Genomic DNA, 20,433 nt, shown 5'->3' with positions numbered 1-20,433 from the left:
CTACTCCTGTTCAGAACTATCACAAAAGATTTACTTTGGGAGTATCCCATTGGAGGATGATCTAATTTTACATGTGTCAGTCCAGGGACCATTTGTGGGGATCCAGGTGACAACGTAGCCTGTCTGCCAGGATACCAACCTTCCTCATCTATTATGTGGCCTTCAGGACTTTTCCTTAAGAGATGGACCAATTCAGTACCTTGACAAAATCTCAACATATGAGGTGAGAGCAGGTTCCTGTATAGTAGAACCTGATTGCATGTCTGAACTAGAACAATTTTGTTAGCTATCTGATTTCTGAAAGCCTTTACTGAGGTCAGTACTGCTCTTAAATCCACAAGACTTCTGTGTAGAATATTTCCTGGAGGGACCAGTGTCCTTGAGTGTGAAGCCACTCAGATTAGAGAGATCTGTGGTGAGAACAGTTGGAAAGGAAAACTTTGGAAGCATAATCTCTTTGTGAAATTGAAGTGAGAGAATCACAAAGTCAGGAAATATTTGAATTCTTCTGTAACACAGATGCATTCCTGAAGATTGTGAGTGGCTTGAATCTACTAAACTTCAAAGTCATAGGAGTCACATGCCTTCTAGAATAACACTATCAAAGGAAGTGGACCCTTGAAGGTACAGTGTGGTTGGCACCAACTAGTTAGCAAGCTCACTAGGCCCACATCAGCAGCTGCCAGAGAAGCCTGTAGGTGGAACCGACTGGAGCTTCACCTATATCAGCCACCTCCCCCACAGATTGAGCTCTTGGGTTCTGGCAGCCAGCAGGACTTAGATAGGTCCCTAGGGCTATGCTGAGTAAGAGTCTGATCTGAGCAAGTATCATGGCAGGCAAAAGACAGCAGAATGGGTAACAGGCCAGAGGTCGAGGCAGGCAGCAGAAGGTCAGGGGCCTGGTTAGTGCAGTTAGTGTAGCTGTGTTTAAAAAAGGTTTGGATAAGTTCTTGGAGAAGTCCATTAACTGCTGTTACTGGCATCAGTAGCATGGGATCTTCTTAGTGTTTGGGTACTTGCCAGGTTCTTATGGCCTGGATTGGCTACTGTTGGAAACAGGATGCTGGGCTTGATGGACCCTTGGTCTGCCCCAGTATGGCATGTTCTTATGTTGCCAAGATCTCTTTCCGGGGTGGTAGCTCCTAATCTGGAGCCTAACATCAGGTAACTACAGCAAGGGTTATTTTTCCCTATATGCAACACCTTGCACTTGTCCACATTAAATTGCATCTGCTATTTGGATGCCCAATCTTCCAGTCTCGCAAGGTCCTCCTGCAAGGCTAGAAACAGATTATAGGAGGTTCATAAAGAGGGATAACACATGGCTATTTCCAACAGATTAAATAATAGATCATTAAAGAGTAAGGACTGAGAGAAGGAAAACTATTATTAAAGACAGTTATAACTTTTATTAATTTTAAAGTTTAGCATATTGTTTAAAATGATTTTAGTATTGAGATTTTAATTGTTTGTATGTGAGATGTACTTTGTAAGTTAAATCCTTATGTAAAGGTTATCCTTTTAGGAAGATTAATAGATGTATACTGCTTAGAACAGATTATTAATTTGTATTAATGGCATAAAAGACCATTGCAATAAACAAACATGAAGAAAAGACTTTTAGCCTTTTCCAGAAAGGTTTGAAATTTCGTTCTGCTCAGCAGTACACATGGTCACATGTCCCACTTGTGTAACCCAGTGACATAATGAATTCACTTGTCTTCAGAGAAAAAAACCACTACTGATAACATTTCTTTTTGTTCTGGAGACCAGGCCTTGCACAGGATCAATGAGGGATGAATCAACTCAGCTCCTCTTCTTAGTTAATGTTATAGTAACATAGTAAATGACAGCAGATAAAGATCAAAATGGCCCATCCAGTCTGCTCAATTGTTACTGAGCGGACTGGATGAGCTGTTTTGGTCTTTACTGTCATTTGCTATGCATTGACTAAGAAGTAGAGCTAGGGGCATGTTCTGCTAGAAACTGCTAACAAGCACGTACATTTTCAAGAAAATTAATACAAATATGTGTATCAGGCGGAATGTACACCAATACTTTTTTGTTCATATTTACTCCCTATTCAGTTTGAATTACCTTTGTACAGTAAAACAAAAACAGTTTTGTATAGACTGCAGCCCCCTGCCAGCCAAACATCTCAAAGCTTATTTAAAAATACTATGCTAAATATATTACAGATGTATTAAAAGTTGTTTAAATCACATATTTCTATTTGGAAGAATTTATAATTTGGAATACTTTTGGTATTTAAACTTATTTAACTTGTTAAAATTTTATATCCTTATTTTATTATTTGTACCATACACTCAGTAAGGGAAAAATCCTTTCTGCAAAGGGATCTTTAACTGGGTGAGTTTAGTTTTCCCTTCTCAAAAACCAAACAAACCTTCTAGGACGGGTCCTCTGATATCTTGTTTTCCTGCATGTTTCCGGATGAGAGCATTAAACCATATCCACAGAGTATACTGTTGCATCCCAGTTGGGGCAATAGGTTAGGATTAATGTTGCATGGCAGCTTGATGGCTAACATTTAACTCCTCGCATTTGTTAAGTGAATCAGGACCATCTCCAATGACAGGAAGCCCTCAACCCACTTGGTAATACCATACTGATAAATTAACTGATAATGATTTGACAGATTCGGGTTACCTAGCTCTAAGTTCACTTATTCACTCCCTAAGAGCAGAGTTTAGTAGCTGTATTGGTCCTGGAGAAAACTGAAGTCTTTCTAAGTTGTGATACTTTGATAAGACCAGCAAAAACAGAAATTGTAGTACAGGAGCTTTTCAAGACCACACAGGATACTTCTTCAGATGATTGGGACTTCTGTGGTCTTGCAAGGCCATGCGCCGAAAGATCTTTTTGGTAGTCCTTTAAAAGGCACAACAACTACAAAGACTCCCGTTATTCTTCCAAAGTGATAAAACTTGTTCCTGATTGAGTCAAACGTACTGTAGACACACAACGCTAGGCTAGTTTTACATGCAAGCACTTCACATGTTTGTTTCAACCAAACAGAAGGAGAAGAAGAGATACAAAATGTTATTGAGGAAACAGGTAGAGACTCAGAAGCACCTGCTTTAAGAGGCAGCCTTGCAGTTTTGGAAATGAGCTTACACTTGTGGGGTTTTTTTTTTGTTTTGTTTTTTTTTACTTCAAAACTGGAAAAAAATAACTTTCTGGTACAAAAAATAAGTATTGCTTGGCCTGACAGCCATCTTCACAGTCTTCTCACAAAAAAAAGTGAAAAGATAAAAACTATTTCCCATTGAACATAATATTCCTCAACACAGTGCAGTTCAACAGGATTCATACTCAGTACTGCCATTGTTCCTTTGTTCCATCTTTACAAAATAAAAACACAGGTAAAAATACATCCAATCTGTACAAATTAGCATCAGTGTACCAGAATTAATCTACTTTGGTTTTCTTTTTTTTTCTTTTCTTTTCTTTTTTTTTTTACATACATAATTGCAGTACAATGTATTTTACAAATAAACATATCTATAGTCTGATGAAAAATAAAGAACATTTTTAAAGCAGGTTGCAGTACTACAAAATGTTCATCTAAAAATGATGAGCAACTGGAAAAATACTGTATTGAAAAATATAATCATACATCATCAGCTGGTAGGGATGGTATGCTGATCTTTGCTCTGGTGAAGTATGCTATCTTCTCCCTGCAGTCAGGAAGAAAAAAAAAAGCAGTTTGCTAGTTTGCACTTGATAGCAATCATTAGTTATATACGCAACCTAAGAATTCCAGCAACTGTAGTCAACATCAAGATAAACTATAGGCTTTCAGGATCAATATTTAATGAAACATTTATTTCCACAGTCGGCCTTAATCTAAAACAGTTCTGAAAAAGCTTTAGTACCCTTGAAAAGATCTGATTGATTTTAATAAGAAGCTGCTTACTGTATGAAGCCTGTTTGTTAACTCAGGAATTAAAACACTGGAGCAGAGATAATGCTTCACTTGGTGTGGATAAATGAGGCAATTTTGTTTTCCATATAAATCTAATACTCAGTCACATTATATAAATGTATGGTTACTATAAAGTGATCTAATCAAAAAATAAAAATGAGCAAACACAGTCCTCCAAACAATATCAAATATTTGGTTACTATAATGGCCATTTTGAAATGATTGATATTCGAAGGGCTTCTATTCTCTTCAGGACACAACAAAGGGAAAGCTAGAGTGATGTGCCTGGTAGTGACCTTCGACAACTCGTTAATGACTTCAGTTTATTCTCCCACTTAAAGTTAATTAGGTCATCATGTGTGCCACAGCAGCACATCGACCTAACTCTGGAACTGTTCACAAAAACAATAGAGGGTTTCAGATTCCACCTAAAATAATTTCACTACATGTGTCTGAGTTTATAGAAAGAAGCTACAGTCATAAAAGTAAAGAAAGAATACAACACGGAAGACAGAAGACAAAAGTTTCAAGCACTGTATAAAACACAACACAGGCAAGTTGACCATATTAAGAACAGCTGTACAACTCAATGAAAGTCAAAATCTGAACTGTACAAAATGTTACTCAAAAGTGAACAAAAACTGAGGAAGAATACTGGGAATATTAAAGTAATACCAAGTCGATCTGTTTCTTTGGATAAGAGGATCAGGTTATAAAGGTAAGTACAGAATGAAAGGAGGAACAAATGAATTTAAAAGCATCAGGTACTGTAAGGTTCGGAACCTAAAATAAAAAAAAGTCAAAAACGGTTGCACAAACTACTACAGCGTTTTTTTTTTTAATATGGATCAAAATGTAGGTGCAAACAGATTTGCCAGTATTCCCCAAGATGAAGCCACATTAGAAGAATCGAAAGTTAAATGGTAAAGCAGCCATGTGGCAATTCATGTAATACTAATAAGCATTCAGCTGTGGTCGTGCTACCATCTGAGGCGTTTTTGTTTTACAATCATCAAAGAAAAAAAGCTAGGGAGAAAATGGTTAAGAAGCACTGCACTTTCATCTACATCTGCGTCGAGACACCAAACTTAAGTTTGGCTAAGTTGGGACTTAGCTGGAGGAACCACAAGATTTAAAAATCCCATTGGTCTGACCAGTTCCAAATCATCCAGATAATATTCTAGCTGGATAAAATGTACCTGGATAAACTGGGGGTGTTTCAGGGGAGCTCCAGGGTGGGGAGGGGTTAGACAGATAATTTACCCAGCTAACATTCCGATAATCAGCCAGATAATTTATCCAGCTAAGTCTGGTTATGCCAGAGAGTGGCCCTGTCAGAAAAAAAAAAACATTAATTTGAGTTTTTATTAATAATTACCTATATTCAGTGTAGTCAGTAATCAATAGGCCATAAGAGAAACATAAGCATTAATTCCCATATGCCTTTTCACTTTTAAACCACAGCACTAGTCAAAAAGTCTCTGCTGGATACATTCCAGCACCCCCTTCCCAGACCTTGGAAAAAGCTGCTTTGAAGCTAATTCCTTATCTATAGTGGAAGAGGACTGTTCAAGGTTTGATTTTTATGGCCTTATGCAGCCTCAACTATTTGGTTTCTCAGGCATGTAAAAAAGTCCTCTTCCTTTAATTAAATGCCCCTGGAGTTTCCCCGGATAGGAAGGAATACATAATCTATTATCTCAGCAGAACCGACTGGCACAGCCTTGCATAGAGGATACAGGCAGCATTTTTAATTAGGCAGGAAAAACTCCCATTTTCTTTATATCCTGACCTTAAGAGGAAAAACAATTTTAATGAATTTGCTGAAATCTTCCAAGGTTGCAAACCATTTTCTTCCAAGACTAATTATTGAAGTATTGACAGAAATAATACAGTTGCCCAAGATTATGGATTTTTGGGGTTACAAAAGTGGGAAGCAGACAAAGGAAGGGGGACTACTTTGGCTTTTTCCTGACACGTGCAGCTGAGAGAGACAAAGAGCAGGACCGCTTCAGATATCTGGTAAAAATTATTTTTATTTCCAGCATATGAGAACTTAATTTTTAAACTAATTTGCTATTGTTTCTAAAATTGGCATATGAATTAGAAATGCATTAGTTAAATAAAAAAATAAAATTATGTGTCTGGTAGACCTATATTTAATATTGTTCTTATCTGTTACTGTAGTAATGGTCTTTTTATTAATAGTAATGTATTGCTTGATTAGAATAAGATTTACAAACGGAAATGTTTCATAGAATCATTTAGAGATTTTAAGATTTAATATTTTTCTTTATTTGGAATAAAGAAAATATTTTTACTACATATTGTCTGGTTTTATTCTAGTGCATGCTGTGCTGCATTAATCATTGGCTAATAAAATTCTGAAGTGAAAATAAGCCACATCTCTAAATTAAATAATAAACTCCTGTCTATAAGGCAAGAAGGGTAGAAAAAAGGATAAGAAAGGGTTTCCATCTAAGCAGGATCACCTGGTAAAAACTTTTAATTCTGCTAGTGGTAAACCCCAAAACTTATGCCCTTTTTTCCTTTTTTAGCTGGATAGGTTTAACTGGCTAATTAGGACTTTATCTGGCTATGTTCAGTGGTGTGCCTAATTGGCAGTGCTCTGCTGAATATCCAGGATGGTTTATCTGGATAATTTTGGCTGGGTCCATTCACTTTCTTGCTGAATATTGATCTCTATATTTCCTGAGTGTGTCCTCTGATTTTGTCAGAGTCCTTAAGTGGGTCCCAAACACAAAAAGCTTGGGAACAATGAGGTCAATATTCAAAAGCTATATAGATGGATAACTCACAAGTTATACGTCTAAATGGCAAATCTGGCATATGCCACTTATCTGGCTAAATTATAGCCGGATAAAAGAGGGGTGTTTGAGGGGAGGGGTTGAGTTATCCGGCTAGGTTAGCTTCTGAACAGATCTAAAGTTATCCGGCCTTGTGTGGCCAGATAATGTGCTACTTAATCTGATATCTTTAAAGCTGGCTGGCTAAGTAGCACTGACAATAAAGAAAAAGAACAAATAAATAAAAGGGCCAGCAGGCCATCCTTGATTCCCCCCCCCCCCCCAAATATCTTATAAAGGGCCTGTCGGGCCTTTAAGCTTGTATATTAAGCGGGATGTTTATCCCGCTGAATATATGGGATAAGTTATGTGGCTAACTTTAGCCAGATAACTTGTCCACTGAACGGCCTAATCATTATTGGCCTCCTCGTGTCTATTTAACCTTTAAGAAAATATTTTACCAGTAAACTTTCAGACTTTGCTTTGCAGGGAATTTAAAAATGATATGTATTGTAAATAAGGAGGGGTCACTATTCAGAGAGCCGGTGAGTGGGCATGTTCTCTGAATAAAGTTGGAGCACTGTGCCTATTTCTGAAGGCCATACCTCTGCAAAGAGACTGAGTGAAGGTGGTCCAGAGAGGGCTATAGAAGTCTGCACCAAAAGCTCTATGAGATGGAACGTAGGGATCTATATATATGCATACCCTAGAGCAGTGTTTCCCAACCTGTGAGCCATGGCACACCACTATGCCTTCAGACTGGATCAAGTGTACCACAGAACAGTCACCACTGCCTGATACTCAGATCCAGGCCAGCACCTGGGCTATGCTCTCGGCACCTTGCAACAGCAAGAGATAACATGGGTGGCTCTTAGACTGATAGGGCCTGATATTGAAATCACATTTAGCGCTAGATAGCCGGATAAGTAGGACTTATTCGGCTATCTAGCAGCTGCTGCTGAATATCCGGCTATGTTCACCGGCTGCCACTTAACCAGATAAGTCACTTATATGGCTAAGAGGATAATTAATGGGCAGGGAATGGGCAGATTGGGGCGGTGCTACTTATCTGGTTAAGTTATCCAAAAAACCTTCAATAGCAGGTCTAAAATTATCCGGATATAACTTATCCAGATAACTAAAACTTATCCGGTTATATTCAACGGTATAACTGTGCTGCTGAATATCCCTTCTAAGTTATCTGGATAACTTAAATAACCAGACTCTATAACAGGGTACCATCAAGCTAGGGCAAGATAACATTGTACAAAATTTCATCTTTGTGAGACTTTCCTCACTCCAAATGACGTCAAATCTTCACCGAGGTGTACTGTGCTGTTTGTACGTCTCACTATGCATGAAAACCTGGCCCCTAAACCCTAAACCACCAGCACCACCTCACCCCAAGCTATTAGAGGCCCCTCATATAGGCATATAAATAGTTGCATACTCCCCAAATGCTCTCTCTCTCTACTCCATTCCTCTCCTCTCTCCCAAGCCCAGAAATGGCTGAAATGCAATTCAAAAAATGAATTACTAATTGCTTTACTTCCTTTTTGGTCATATCGCACAGCTTAATGCTAGGAGAAAAGGAGCAGTTATTTCCGTCATTAAAACCGTGTGATAACACGTTATGCTAACTCACGGTTCAATATTGTCCCTCATTTTCATAAATCCTGCCCAAACTCCTCCCCAATCCCACCCCTTCCCAAAATTTGCATTCGTGTAATGCTCTAGTGCTATTATCGCATGCGTTATGGCGTCACTGCATGTGTTAACGTGTGCGTTAATGCCATATCGCATTTTGATGAATGACCCTGTGAGATAGACCCTGAGGGAGCTGGTGCATTGTGATAGGTTCATGTGTCTTCGCCCCCACGCTCCCTCTGTTTTAAAATCTGGACGAGAGACTGGTGGGGCTTTCAGTGTTAACTTAGCTCTTCTTTGGGCCATATTGGTCCTTTCCATGGCTGTGTGCTCCATGGAGGCTGCTGTGCCACACAAAATTTTGTTAATGCAAGTGTGCCTTGGGCATGAAAAGCGTGGAAAAGATTGCCCTGCCACTCTCCCACCTGACCCCTCAGGTGGGTAAATCTAATACTATTAGATGTCCCATCTCCAAAGCTTATCCACCTTGATGATACCAGAGAATGCGTTTTCTTCGCTGCAGGTCCTCTCCTATGGAACAGCCTACCAAACGAAATCAGCGGCCTCCGAGAAAGAACATTCTTATGAAAAGTCCTAAAAACATTTCTCTTCAAGAAAGCATTCCCAAACCTAAGTGATAATGTATCACTCCCTACGTATCCCTTCTCAGGGAGTTCTAGTTAGATGTCTAGTGACCACTCTTTTTGCTTCTTGTCTCGATAAAGTCAACTTCTTGCTCCCATATATTGCGCCTCATAATGAAGAATGATATAAGATGCTGTTCTATTATATCCTCCTGAATTATGTATGTTCATATTCTATCACGATCTGAACCTATTCACTTGATTTATAAATGTCCTTATTATACCATGAGCTGACCATATCCGCTTGATTTATGTATGTTCATACTGTACCCCACGCTGAACGTAGGAAGGGCGGGTAATAAATGCTTTTTAAATAAATAAGACCTGAAAGGTATTAAAGAAGCACAGGATGTAAACCAGTGGTCCCCCAACCCTTTCCTGGGGGCCCACCAGTCAGTCGGGTTTTCAGGATATCCACAATGAATATGCTTGAGAGAAAATCTGCATGTTATGGAGCCAGTGTATGCAAATTTTCTCTCATGCATATTCATTGTAGATATCCTGAAAACCCGACTGACTGGTGGGCCCCCAGGAAAGGGTTGGGGACCACTGGTTTACATCCTGTGCTTCTTTAATACCTTTCAGGTCTTATTTATTTAAAAAGCATTTATTACCCGCCCTTCCTACGTTCAGCGCGGGGTACAGTATGAACATACATAAATCAAGCGGATATGGTCAGCGCATGCCAGCTAATTTAGCTGGATAAAACTGAAAATTGGCTAGTTAGCTGGCTAATACAGTCCCACTCCACAATGCCTCTTTTATCCATTACAGTTTAGCTGGGTAATGACTTATCTGGTTAAAATCTAGCTGATAAGGGCCCAAATATTCAAAAAGTTGCCACTGCCATTTAACTAAACTACTTGTGAGTTATCCAGGTAAATGGTTTGAATACTACTGACCACAGAATTTTCCCCTCCCTCTGGAAAATCCTAAGACCAAATGCTATCTTCCTATGTTGGGAAACTCTCTACTCCTTCTCCTTGTCAAAAATATTTGGATTCAGAGAAAAAAAAATAGGACTGAAAAGCTTCATAAGGGCTTTCTTTTCCTTACTCTCCAAAGAGAGAATGATAGCTTACAAGCCTTTTCCTCTGGGCCTGCAGCTTCTGCCCTAGCACACAGCAGCTCCTTTTTGCTTGTGTGTCTCCTTCATGCTATCCCTCTACCAACTCCTTCACAGACACCTCAACTCTCTAGAAAACTCTAGGGGGTCTCATGCTCCACATACCAACAGCAGGACCAATCCACTCTGGCCATCTCCAAAAAGGGGTGCTTTTATTATTACACCACACCATTTCCCTCTATTCAGAAATATATCCCGCATTAAAGGGACACATTAAATGAGCAAGACATCTCAGGGGTCCTTACATCAAGATTCACCAATACCTCTTCCATAATTTATTTATTTATTTAAAAACTTTTATATACCGGTATTAGTATGCATACATCATACCGGTTTACAATGTAACTTTAAAGGTAGAAATTACAATGAACAGGGAGGGCGAACAAGGAGGAGTATACAAAGAGCAGGAGGTGGAGGAATTAAAGCATAATGCAGTTCCCATGATAAAAGTTCCCATGATAAAAGCATAATGCAGTTCCCATGATAAAATAGAAGTTAAAGCACAAGAACTGGAAGAAATGTTCTTATTACTGCCTTTGCACTGGGAAAGCCCAACAATGCTCAAGTAAAAAGTTAGGAAAATGCAAAACGAAGTAGGAAGCGCAAGGATGCACCCCTGGATAGCAAACTGAAGGAAAATACTACTGAAACTAAAATAAACCATTACAGGCATGCTAGCTGTGCACAAGGGTGACGTGCAAATGAAATGCAGCTGTGGAATAGAGTCAAAGCTCAATTACAGACTGCCTCAAATGCTGCCGCTATGGGGGCAGTACCTGAAGACCAAGGGACATGCCAGTGCCATCTGACTGGTGTATTGTGGAGGTGTATTGTGGAAACACTGAGAGGAGAGGATCACCTTGCTGGTGGCTGAAAGGAATCAGTAAGTTTTTGCTTGGGACATTGTCATTGACTTTTTTAAAAGTATTGGGGCAAAGTTAACTATTTGGGAATATTATTTAGTGTGTTTGTGTGTTTGTGCCTTTAATAGTCAGTCAGTGAATAAAACAAGTTAGACTGTTTGCATTTTTAAATAGTCAGTCAATAAGGTAGCAGTAGGTAGGCAGTGAATACACAAGTTAGACTGTTTGTATTTTTAGTCAGTCAATAAGGTAGCAGTAGGTAGGCAGTGAATACACAAGTTAGACTGTTTGTATTTTTAGTCAGTCAATAAGGTAGCAGTAGGTTGGCAGTGAATAAATAAACAAGTTAGACTGTTTGTATTTAGTCAGTCAATAAGGTAGCAGTAGGTAGTGTGTTTATTTTTTTAAAGTCTGCCTGACTATTAAAGTGTCCTCCAGACTTTTAAAGAGCTAAGTGTTTTATTTAATAAATAACTGAGTGCATTGTATTGAAAAACAAAAAAAAACACAAAAAAACCCCCCCCCACAAAAAAGTAGCCAGAAGCTAGAAATAAGCTAGGAGCAGTATATACCAAAGTAAAAAAGTTGAATAGTTCAGCTCAGTTACTCACCTTGGAAAGGTGTTGAGGTAGTGTGATTAGGTTTGAATAGGGAACAACATTTGTTAATCAAGGGAGCTGTGAGTCACTCAGGCTGACTAACTAAAGTTAGACTGTTTGTAATTCCCAACCCTCCCACCCCTCGCCCACCCACCCCAAGCTCATCCCTTAATTTATAGGCAGGTGCCACTTGCACAAAAAAAAAAACCCAAAAAAAAAAAAAACCCCATCAACAAAAACTTTATTGAGAATTCGATCAGACCCCAGTAGGCCACTACCAGACATATAGTGAATTCACTAATACATTTAAAGGAACTTAGACACATTCCTACTCCCATAGCAACCTAAAACTTAACTAGGAACTGATCAAAATTGAGATGAAGGCAGCAGTCCAGCAGCAAGAGGGGGGCTTCCCAGTCTTTGCATCGAGTGTCACATGAATGATTTTTTACCCACCGGTGAGAAGTTGTACATGTGCATGCGATGCAAAGAGCTCCTGGCTCTCAGAGAACGAGTCCGATCTCTGGAGGCTAGAGTGGCAGACCTGGAGGAGCTGAGGGAGACAGATAGGTATATAGATGAGACCTTCAGGGACATAGTAGTCCAGTCCCAACTTCAGACTGGCAGCCCTGGTGCTGCCTTGGAGGAAGAAGGTCTCATAATGGGAGAGCACCAACCAGATGTAGCAGGAAAGGATCCTGTAGCAAGGACCTGCTCTCTAGGTGATGCATTGTCCTTTCGCACTGAGGATATCTCCCCAAGGCCTACTGCCCAGGAGGGAAGGGTTAGGTCGGCCGTCATAGTTGGTGATTCGATTATTAGGAATGTAGATAGCTGGGTGGCGGGTGGGCGTGAGGATCGCCTGGTAACATGCCTACCTGGTGCGAAGGTGGCGGACCTCACGCGTCACCTAGATAGGATTTTAGACAGTGCTGGGGAGGAGCCGGCTGTCGTGGTACACGTGGGCACCAACGACATAGGAAAATGTGGGAGGGAGGTTCTGGAAGCCAAATTTAGGCTCTTAGGTAGAAAGATTAAATCCAGAACCTCCAGGGTAGCATTCTCTGAAATGCTCCCTGTTCCACGCGCAGGTCACCAGAGGCAGGCAGAGCTCCGGAGTCTCAATGCGTGGATGAGACGATGGTGCAAGGAAGAGGGATTCAGTTTTGTTAGGAACTGGGGAACCTTTTGGGGAAGGGGGAGTCTCTTCCGAAGGGATGGGCTCCACCTTAACCAGGGTGGAACCAGACTGCTGGCGCTAACCTTTAAAAAGGAGATAGAGCAGCTTTTAAACTAGAACCAAGGGGAAAGCCGACAGTCGCTCAGCAGCGCATGGTTCAGAGAGAGGTATCTTCAAAGGATACTAATGATGCATTAGAATTAGGGCATCCCGACAGCGAGGTTCCAATAATTAGAAAAGTAGTCCAAGTGCCTGTAACTAAAAACTCACCTGAGCTAAAAAATTCTAACTTATCCCTATCAATTAAAAAGCAGAATAAAAATACAAACAAAAAACAAACTTTGAAATGTTTGTATGCTAATGTCAGAAGTCTAAGAAGTAAGATGGGAGAATTAGAATGTATAGCAGTAAATGATGACATAGACTTAATTGGCATCTCAGAGACATGGTGGAAAGAGGATAACCAATGGGACAGTGCTATTCCGGGGTACAAATTATATTGCAATGACAGAGAGGAGCAGTCGGGAGGAGGTGTGGCGCTTTATGTCCGGGATGGCATAGAGTCCAACAGGATAAACATCCTGCATGAGACTAAATACAAAATTGAATCTTTATGGGTAGAAATCCCTTGTGTATCAGGGAAGACTACAGTGATAGGGGTATACTACCGTCCACCTGGTCAAGATGGTGAGATGGACAGTGAAATGCTAAGAGAAATTAGGGAAGCTAACTAAATTGGTAGTGCAGTAATAATGGGAGACTTCAATTACCCCAATATAGACTGGGTAAATGTATCATCGGGTCACGCTAGAGAGATAACGTTCCTGGATGGAATAAATGATAGCTTTATGGAGCAATTGGTTCAGGAACCGACGAGAGAGGGAGCAATTTTAGATCTAATTCTCAGTGGAGCACAGGACTTGGTGAGAGAGGTAACGGTGGTGGGGCCGCTTGGCAATAGTGATCATAATATGATCAAATTTGATTTAATGACTGGAAAAGGAACAGTGTGCAAATCCAAGGCTCTCGTGCTAAACTTTCAAAAGGGAAACTTTGATAAAATGAGAAAAATTGTTAGAAAAAAACTGAAAGGAGCAGCTACAAAAGTAAAAAATATCCAAGAGGCGTGGTCATTGTTAAAAAATACCATTCTAGAAGCACAGTCCAGATGTATTCCACACATTAAGAAAGGTGGAAAGAAGGCAAAACGATTACCGGCATGGTTAAAAGGGGAGGTGAAAGAAGCTATTTTAGCCAAAAGATCTTCATTCAAAAATTGGAAGAAGGATCCAACAGAAGAAAATAGGATAAAGCATAAACATTGGCAAGTTAAATGTAAGACATTGATAAGACAGGCTAAGAGAGAATTTGAAAAGAAGTTGGCTGTAGAGGCAAAAACTCACAGTAAAAACTTTTTTAAATATATCCGAAGCAGAAAGCCTGTGAGGGAGTCAGTTGGACCGTTAGATGATCGAGGGGTTAAAGGGGCACTTAGAGAAGATAAGGCCATCGCGGAAAGATTAAATGATTTCTTTGCTTCGGTGTTTACTGAAGAGGATGTTGGGGAGGTACCCGTAATGGAGAAGGTTTTCATGGGTAATGATTCAGATGGACTGAATCAAATCACGGTGAACCTAGAAGATGTGGTAGGCCTGATTGACAAACTGAAGAGTAGTAAATCACCTGGACCGGATGGTATACACCCCAGAGTTCTGAAGGAACTAAAAAATGAAATTTCAGACCTATTAGTAAAAATTTGTAACTTATCATTAAAATCATCCATTGTACCTGAAGACTGGAGGATAGCAAATGTAACCCCAATATTTAAAAAGGGCTCCAGGGGCGATCCGGGAAACTACAGACCGGTTAGCCTGACTTCAGTGCCAGGAAAAATAGTGGAAAGTGTTCTAAACATCAAAATCACAGAACATATAGAAAGACATGGTTTAATGGAACAAAGTCAGCATGGCTTTACCCAGGGCAAGTCTTGCCTCACAAATCTGCTTCACTTTTTTGAAGGACTTAATAAACATGTGGATAAAGGTGAACCGGTAGATATAGTATACTTAGATTTTCAGAAGGCGTTTGACAAAGTTCCTCATGAGAGGCTTCTAGGAAAAGTAAAAAGTCATGGGATAGGTGGCGATGTCCTTTCGTGGATTGCAAACTGGCTAAAAGACAGGAAACAGAGAGTAGGATTAAATGGGCAATTTTCTCAGTGGAAGGGAGTGGACAGTGGAGTGCCTCAGGGATCTGTATTGGGACCCTTACTGTTCAATATATTTATAAATGATCTGGAAAGAAATACGACGAGTGAGATAATCAAATTTGCAGATGACACAAAATTGTGCAGAGTAGTTAAATCACAAGCAGATTGTGATAAATTGCAGGAAGACCTTGTGAGACTGGAAAATTGGGCATCCAAATGGCAGATTAAATTTAATGTGGATAAGTGCAAGGTGATGCATATAGGGAAAAATAACCCATGCTATAATTACACGATGTTGGGTTCCATATTAGGTGCTACAACCCAAGAAAGAGATCTAGGTGTCATAGTGGATAACACATTGAAATCGTCGGTTCAGTGTGCTGCGGCAGTCAAAAAAGCAAACAGAATGTTGGGAATTATTAGAAAAGGAATGATGAATAAAACGGAAAATGTCATAATGCCTCTGTATCGCTCCATGGTGAGACCGCACCTTGAATACTGTGTACAATTCTGGTCGCCGCATCTCAGAAAAGATATAATTGCGATGGAGAAGGTACAGAGAAGGGCTACCAAAATGATAAGGGGAATGGAACAACTCCCCTATGAGGAAAGACTAAAGAGGTTAGGACTTTTCAGCTTGGAGAAGAGACGACTGAGGGGGGATATGATAGAGGTGTTTAAAATCATGAGAGGTCTAGAACGGGTAGATGTGAATCGGTTATTTACTCTTTCGGATAGTAGAAGGACTAGGGGACACTCCATGAAGTTAGCATGGGGCACATTTAAAACTAATCGGAGAAAGTTCTTTTTTACTCAACGCACAATTAAACTCTGGAATTTGTTGCCAGAGGATGTGGTTCGTGCAGTTAGTATAGCTGTGTTTAAAAAAGGATTGGATAAGTTCTTGGAGGAGAAGTCCATTACCTGCTATTAAGTTCACTTAGAGAATAGCCACTGCCATTAGCAATGGTTACATGGAATAGACTTAGTTTTTGGGTACTTGCCAGGTTCTTATGGCCTGGATTGGCCACTGTTGGAAACAGGATGCTGGGCTTGATGGACCCTTGTCTGACCCAGTATGGCATTTTCTTATGTTCTTATGTTCTTAACTCTGGGAGATGTAGAAAGAGAGCCAGGGCTGGGAGTCAGGCAACAAGACAGTGCAGGTGGCCCATCAGAGGCAGCACTGACCGAGAACTATAGAAACTCCAGTCTAACCTGAGGCACAGGTGAACCCCAGGGAATGCCTGGGAGAAGCCCCTCGCCTGCATAACCCAAAAGCCACAAGTCCCACACTACAGTACTAGAATCAAAAACAAACATTTTTAGCCATTCATAAAGAACAACTCCATAAGTAAAACACATCAGCACTGTCTTGAATTTTCAAGACGACTCAGATAACTGCACGGAGTGGCAGTTGCTACCCTTCAGAGAAACATGGGGTAGCCTCCACGGCACAGCACATAGTTGCTGGGCAGACTGGATGGACCATTTGATCCTTTTCTGCCATCATTTCTATGTTAATATGTAATAGTACAGACTAGAGCAATGAGCATACAGCCGAGATAACATTTATTGGGTAGTACTGTAAAAAAAAACAAAACCGAGTCATGGAATATAAATTAAATTTCTTAGACATATTACGACGGTGGTACTGTAGTCTAGGAACTGGAAAGAGTTCTTGTGATACTAGATATGAAGAATTAGACCAGTTGGAACATTCTTTACCTGAAAGACTGCACTTGCAGTGGAACTTTCTGGCTCTGCTCCCGCAACCTGCACACATCCTTGGAGGCTTTCCTCATCAATTTTTCAGCACTCAGAACCTGTTTTTGTTCTTCCTTGGATTGTTCAGCCTACAGAAAAAAAAAAGAGTGCAGCCATTACAGCACATTTTCACTGGCAGGGAGAACAGCGGAGGATCTGTACCTAGGCAAGCTGCTGTGCGCTGTCACTAAAGGTTTTCCCTGTGCCTGGCCGCTGTCCTGCCCATACACATGTAACACAGAAATGTTCCCACTGGTACCTAGGAAAGCTCCACAACAAACAGAACGAATGAAACAGACTGAAACGGTGCCATGCATCTCAAACAATCCCCTGAGAATAGGTGGCACATTACTGCAAGCCTATCCATATCTATTTCAAGCACTGGGGCCATCTAAAAATTGGCTTCCTGCTGAAGGATGATGTGAACAAATATGCACTTAATTTTTTCCCTCCTGCAATTTATACAATTTCTAGCTTTCTATTAATAGACTGTTACCTCTACAGGATAATATGTTAATGTGACTGAAACACTCAATCCATTGTACAAAGATGTTTTGCCCTACTGTACTCTTCCACCGGGAACAGCTAGGTTTAATATTATGAACCTAACTTTCAAACCTATCTGCAGTACATTTGTGTATGTAAATGGACATGCAGAGATTAATGCTAGTGTTTTATAAACTGTGCGACGGCTGCTGCACACCAGTCTAAAATACCGTGTATTTCTGCTCCAAAAGCATGCATGTAAGTGCATGCAAATATTTCCAATGCAGCCCCAGTACTGCCTTGGATCAGAAAGGTCTCCCGGTTGGAGAGCATCACCCTGGTGTAGTAGGAAGTGATTCTGTAACAAGGACCTGCTCTCCAGGTGATGAATTGTCCTCTTGCACTGAGGACAAGTCTCCCAGGGCTACTGCCCAGAAGGGAAGGGATAGGTCAGCCATCATAGTTGGTGATTCGATATTTAGAAATATACATAGCTGGGTGGCTGGTAGATATGAGGACTGCCTGGTAAATTGCCTGCCTGGTACGAAGGTGGCAGACCTTACGCATCACCTAGATAGGATTATAGACAATGCTGGGGAGGAGTCGGCTGTCATGGTACATGTGGGCACGAACGACATAGGAAAATGTGGGAGGGAGGCTCTGGAAGCCAAATTTAGGATTATAGGTAGAAAGCTGAAATCCAGAACCTCCAGGGTGGCATTCTCTGAAATGCTCCCTGTTCCATGCGCAGGTCCCCAGAGGCAGGCAGAGCTCCGGAGTCTCAATGCATGGATGAGACAATGGTGCAGGGAAGAGAGATTCAATTTTATAAGGAACTGGACAACCTTTTGGGGAAAGGGAAGACATTTCCGAAAGGACAGACTCCACCTTACCCAGAGTGGAACCAGGCTGTTGGTGCTTTTAAAAAGGAGATAGAGGAGCTTTTAAACTAGAACAAGGGGGAAAGCCCACTGTCACTCAGCAGTGCTTGGTTCGGAGGAATGTTTGTTTGAAGGATATTAATGAAACAGGAGAGTTAGGGCATCACAACAGAGAGGTTCCAATAAATGCAAACGTAGTCCATGTGCCTATAAGTAAAGAATCACCTGAGCTAAAGAATTCCAAATTATCAATATCAACTGAAAAGCAGGTAGTTAATACAAACAAAAAACACACTTTGAAATGTATGTATTCCAATGCCAAAAGTCTAAGAAGTAAGATGGGAGAGTTAGAGTGTTTAGCAGTGAATGATTGGATAGATATAATTGGCATCTCAGAGACCTGGTGGAAGGAGGATAACCAATAGGACAGTGCTATATTAGGGTACAAATTTTATCGCAATGATAGGGAGGATCAACTTGGTGGGGGTGTGGCATTTTATGTCCTGGAGGGTATAGAGTCCAACAGGATAAAGATCATACAAGAGACTAAATGCTCAGTATAATCTATATGGGTCGAAATCCCATGTGTGTTGGGTAAGAGTATAGAGATAGGAGTATACTACCATCTACCTGGCCAAAATGATCAGACAGATGATAAAATGCTAAGAGAAATCAGGAAAGCTAACTAATTTGGCAGTGCAGTGCTACTGGGAGATTTCAATTACCCCAATATTGATTGGGTAAATGTAACATCAGGACATGCTAGAGACACAAAGTTCCTGGATGGAATAAATGACTGCTTCATTTATTTTATTTATTTTTGGTTTTTATATACCGGAAGTTCCTGTATACAATACATATCACTCCGGTTCACATTTAACAGAAATAACTATCGCCGGGGAGGCGGTTTACATGGAACATATCGAATTAATGAACGGATAATATATAATAAAGTACAATCTATTGGGAAAAACAACTAAGAGCAACTTAGAACACAACTTGGAAACATATAACTGAAGTAATATAAACATTAGATTATTGCTGTAAGGCAAGGATGGTTGTTGTTCTTCTTGCTTTTAGCTCTCTGGGAAAGCTTGACGGAAGAGCCAAGTCTTGAGTTTCACTTTAAAAGTAGTATGGCACGGCTCAATGCGGAGGTCCGGTGGTAGGGAGTTCCAGAGAGACGGGCCCGCTGTAGATAGAGCACGTTTCCTCAGGGTAGATTTTGCAGGTTGGGTGATCATTCTGTTCTGGTATGCCCTTCTGGTTGGTTTTTTAGAGGAGTGTAGTTGAAGCTGGAAGGTTAAGTTGAGTGGAGAGATGTTATGTAGGGCCTTATGAATCATCATGCAGGTTTTGAACTGAATCCTATATTTGATGGGCAGCCAATGGAGATGCTGGAGGATCGGGGTGATATGGTCCCTTTTTTTGGCGTTTGTAAGTATCCTTGCAGTGGCATTCAGTACCATCTGGAGTGGTTTGGTGGTGCATGCTGGAAGGCCCTGCAGGAGTGAATTGCAGTAATCTAGTTTAGGGAGAATGATGGCTTGGATTACTGTGCGGAAATCCCTATAGAGTAGAAGAGGCTTTAGTTTCTTTAGCACTTGTAATTTAAAGAAGCATTCTTTTGTAGTGTTATTTATGAATTTATTGAGGCTGAGTCTGTTGTCTAGTAGTACTCCCAGATCTCTGACTTGAGGTGCGGTGGCATATCCTGAGGTGTCTGGAGAGTTGCTGGATGTTGGCGGGGCAGGTTGATCCGGTGCTATTATGAGTATTTCCGTTTTGTTGGTGTTTAGAACCAGGTTGAGGCTGGTTAGAAGATCGTTGATGGATTGCTTCATGGAGCAATTGGTTCAGGAACCAACGAGAGAGGGAGTTATTATAAATTTAATTCTTAGTGGAAGGCAGGATTTAGTGAGAGAGGTAACAGTGGTAGGGCCACTTGGCAATAGTGATCATAACATGATCAAATTTGAACTAATGATGGAAGGGGGACAATATATAAATCTACAGCTCTAACACTACATTTTCAAAAGGGAAACTTTGATAAAATGAGGAAAATAGAAAAAATTGAAAGGTGCAGCTGCAAAGGTTAAAAGTGTACAATTGGTGTGGACACTGTTTAAAAATACTATCTTAAAAGCACAGTCCAGATATATTCCATGCATTCAGAAAGGTGGAAGGAAGGCAAAACGATCACTGGCATGGTTAAAAGGTGAGTTGAAAGAGGCAATTTTAGCCAAAAAACATCCTTCAAAAATTGGAAGAAGGA

At 40.5% G+C, this 20,433-nt stretch overlaps 1 protein-coding gene across 3 annotated transcripts in view; it reads right to left on the bottom strand.

The window, feature by feature from the left end:
• Positions 1 to 3,421: 3,421 nt before the first annotated feature.
• WWC2 (WW and C2 domain containing 2) overlaps positions 3,422 to 20,433 on the bottom strand; it is a 396,047-nt gene continuing 379,035 nt past the window's right edge. For all 3 annotated transcript variants that reach the window (XM_029581662.1, XM_029581741.1, XM_029581816.1), the window contains exons 22-23: positions 16,753 to 16,880; positions 3,422 to 3,701 (exon numbers count right to left, since the gene is read on the bottom strand). In XM_029581662.1, the coding sequence (XP_029437522.1) occupies positions 3,635 to 3,701; positions 16,753 to 16,880 (195 nt within the window). In that variant the 3' untranslated portion in view covers positions 3,422 to 3,634. The remainder of the gene's footprint in view (positions 3,702 to 16,752; positions 16,881 to 20,433) is intronic.

The sequence above is a fragment of the Rhinatrema bivittatum genome, chromosome 1 (assembly GCF_901001135.1).
Source record: "Rhinatrema bivittatum chromosome 1, aRhiBiv1.1, whole genome shotgun sequence".
Lineage (NCBI taxonomy): Eukaryota > Metazoa > Chordata > Amphibia > Gymnophiona > Rhinatrematidae > Rhinatrema > Rhinatrema bivittatum.
Note: the sequence above shows the minus strand (reverse complement) of the source record. Positions and strands in the feature narration are given on the sequence as shown.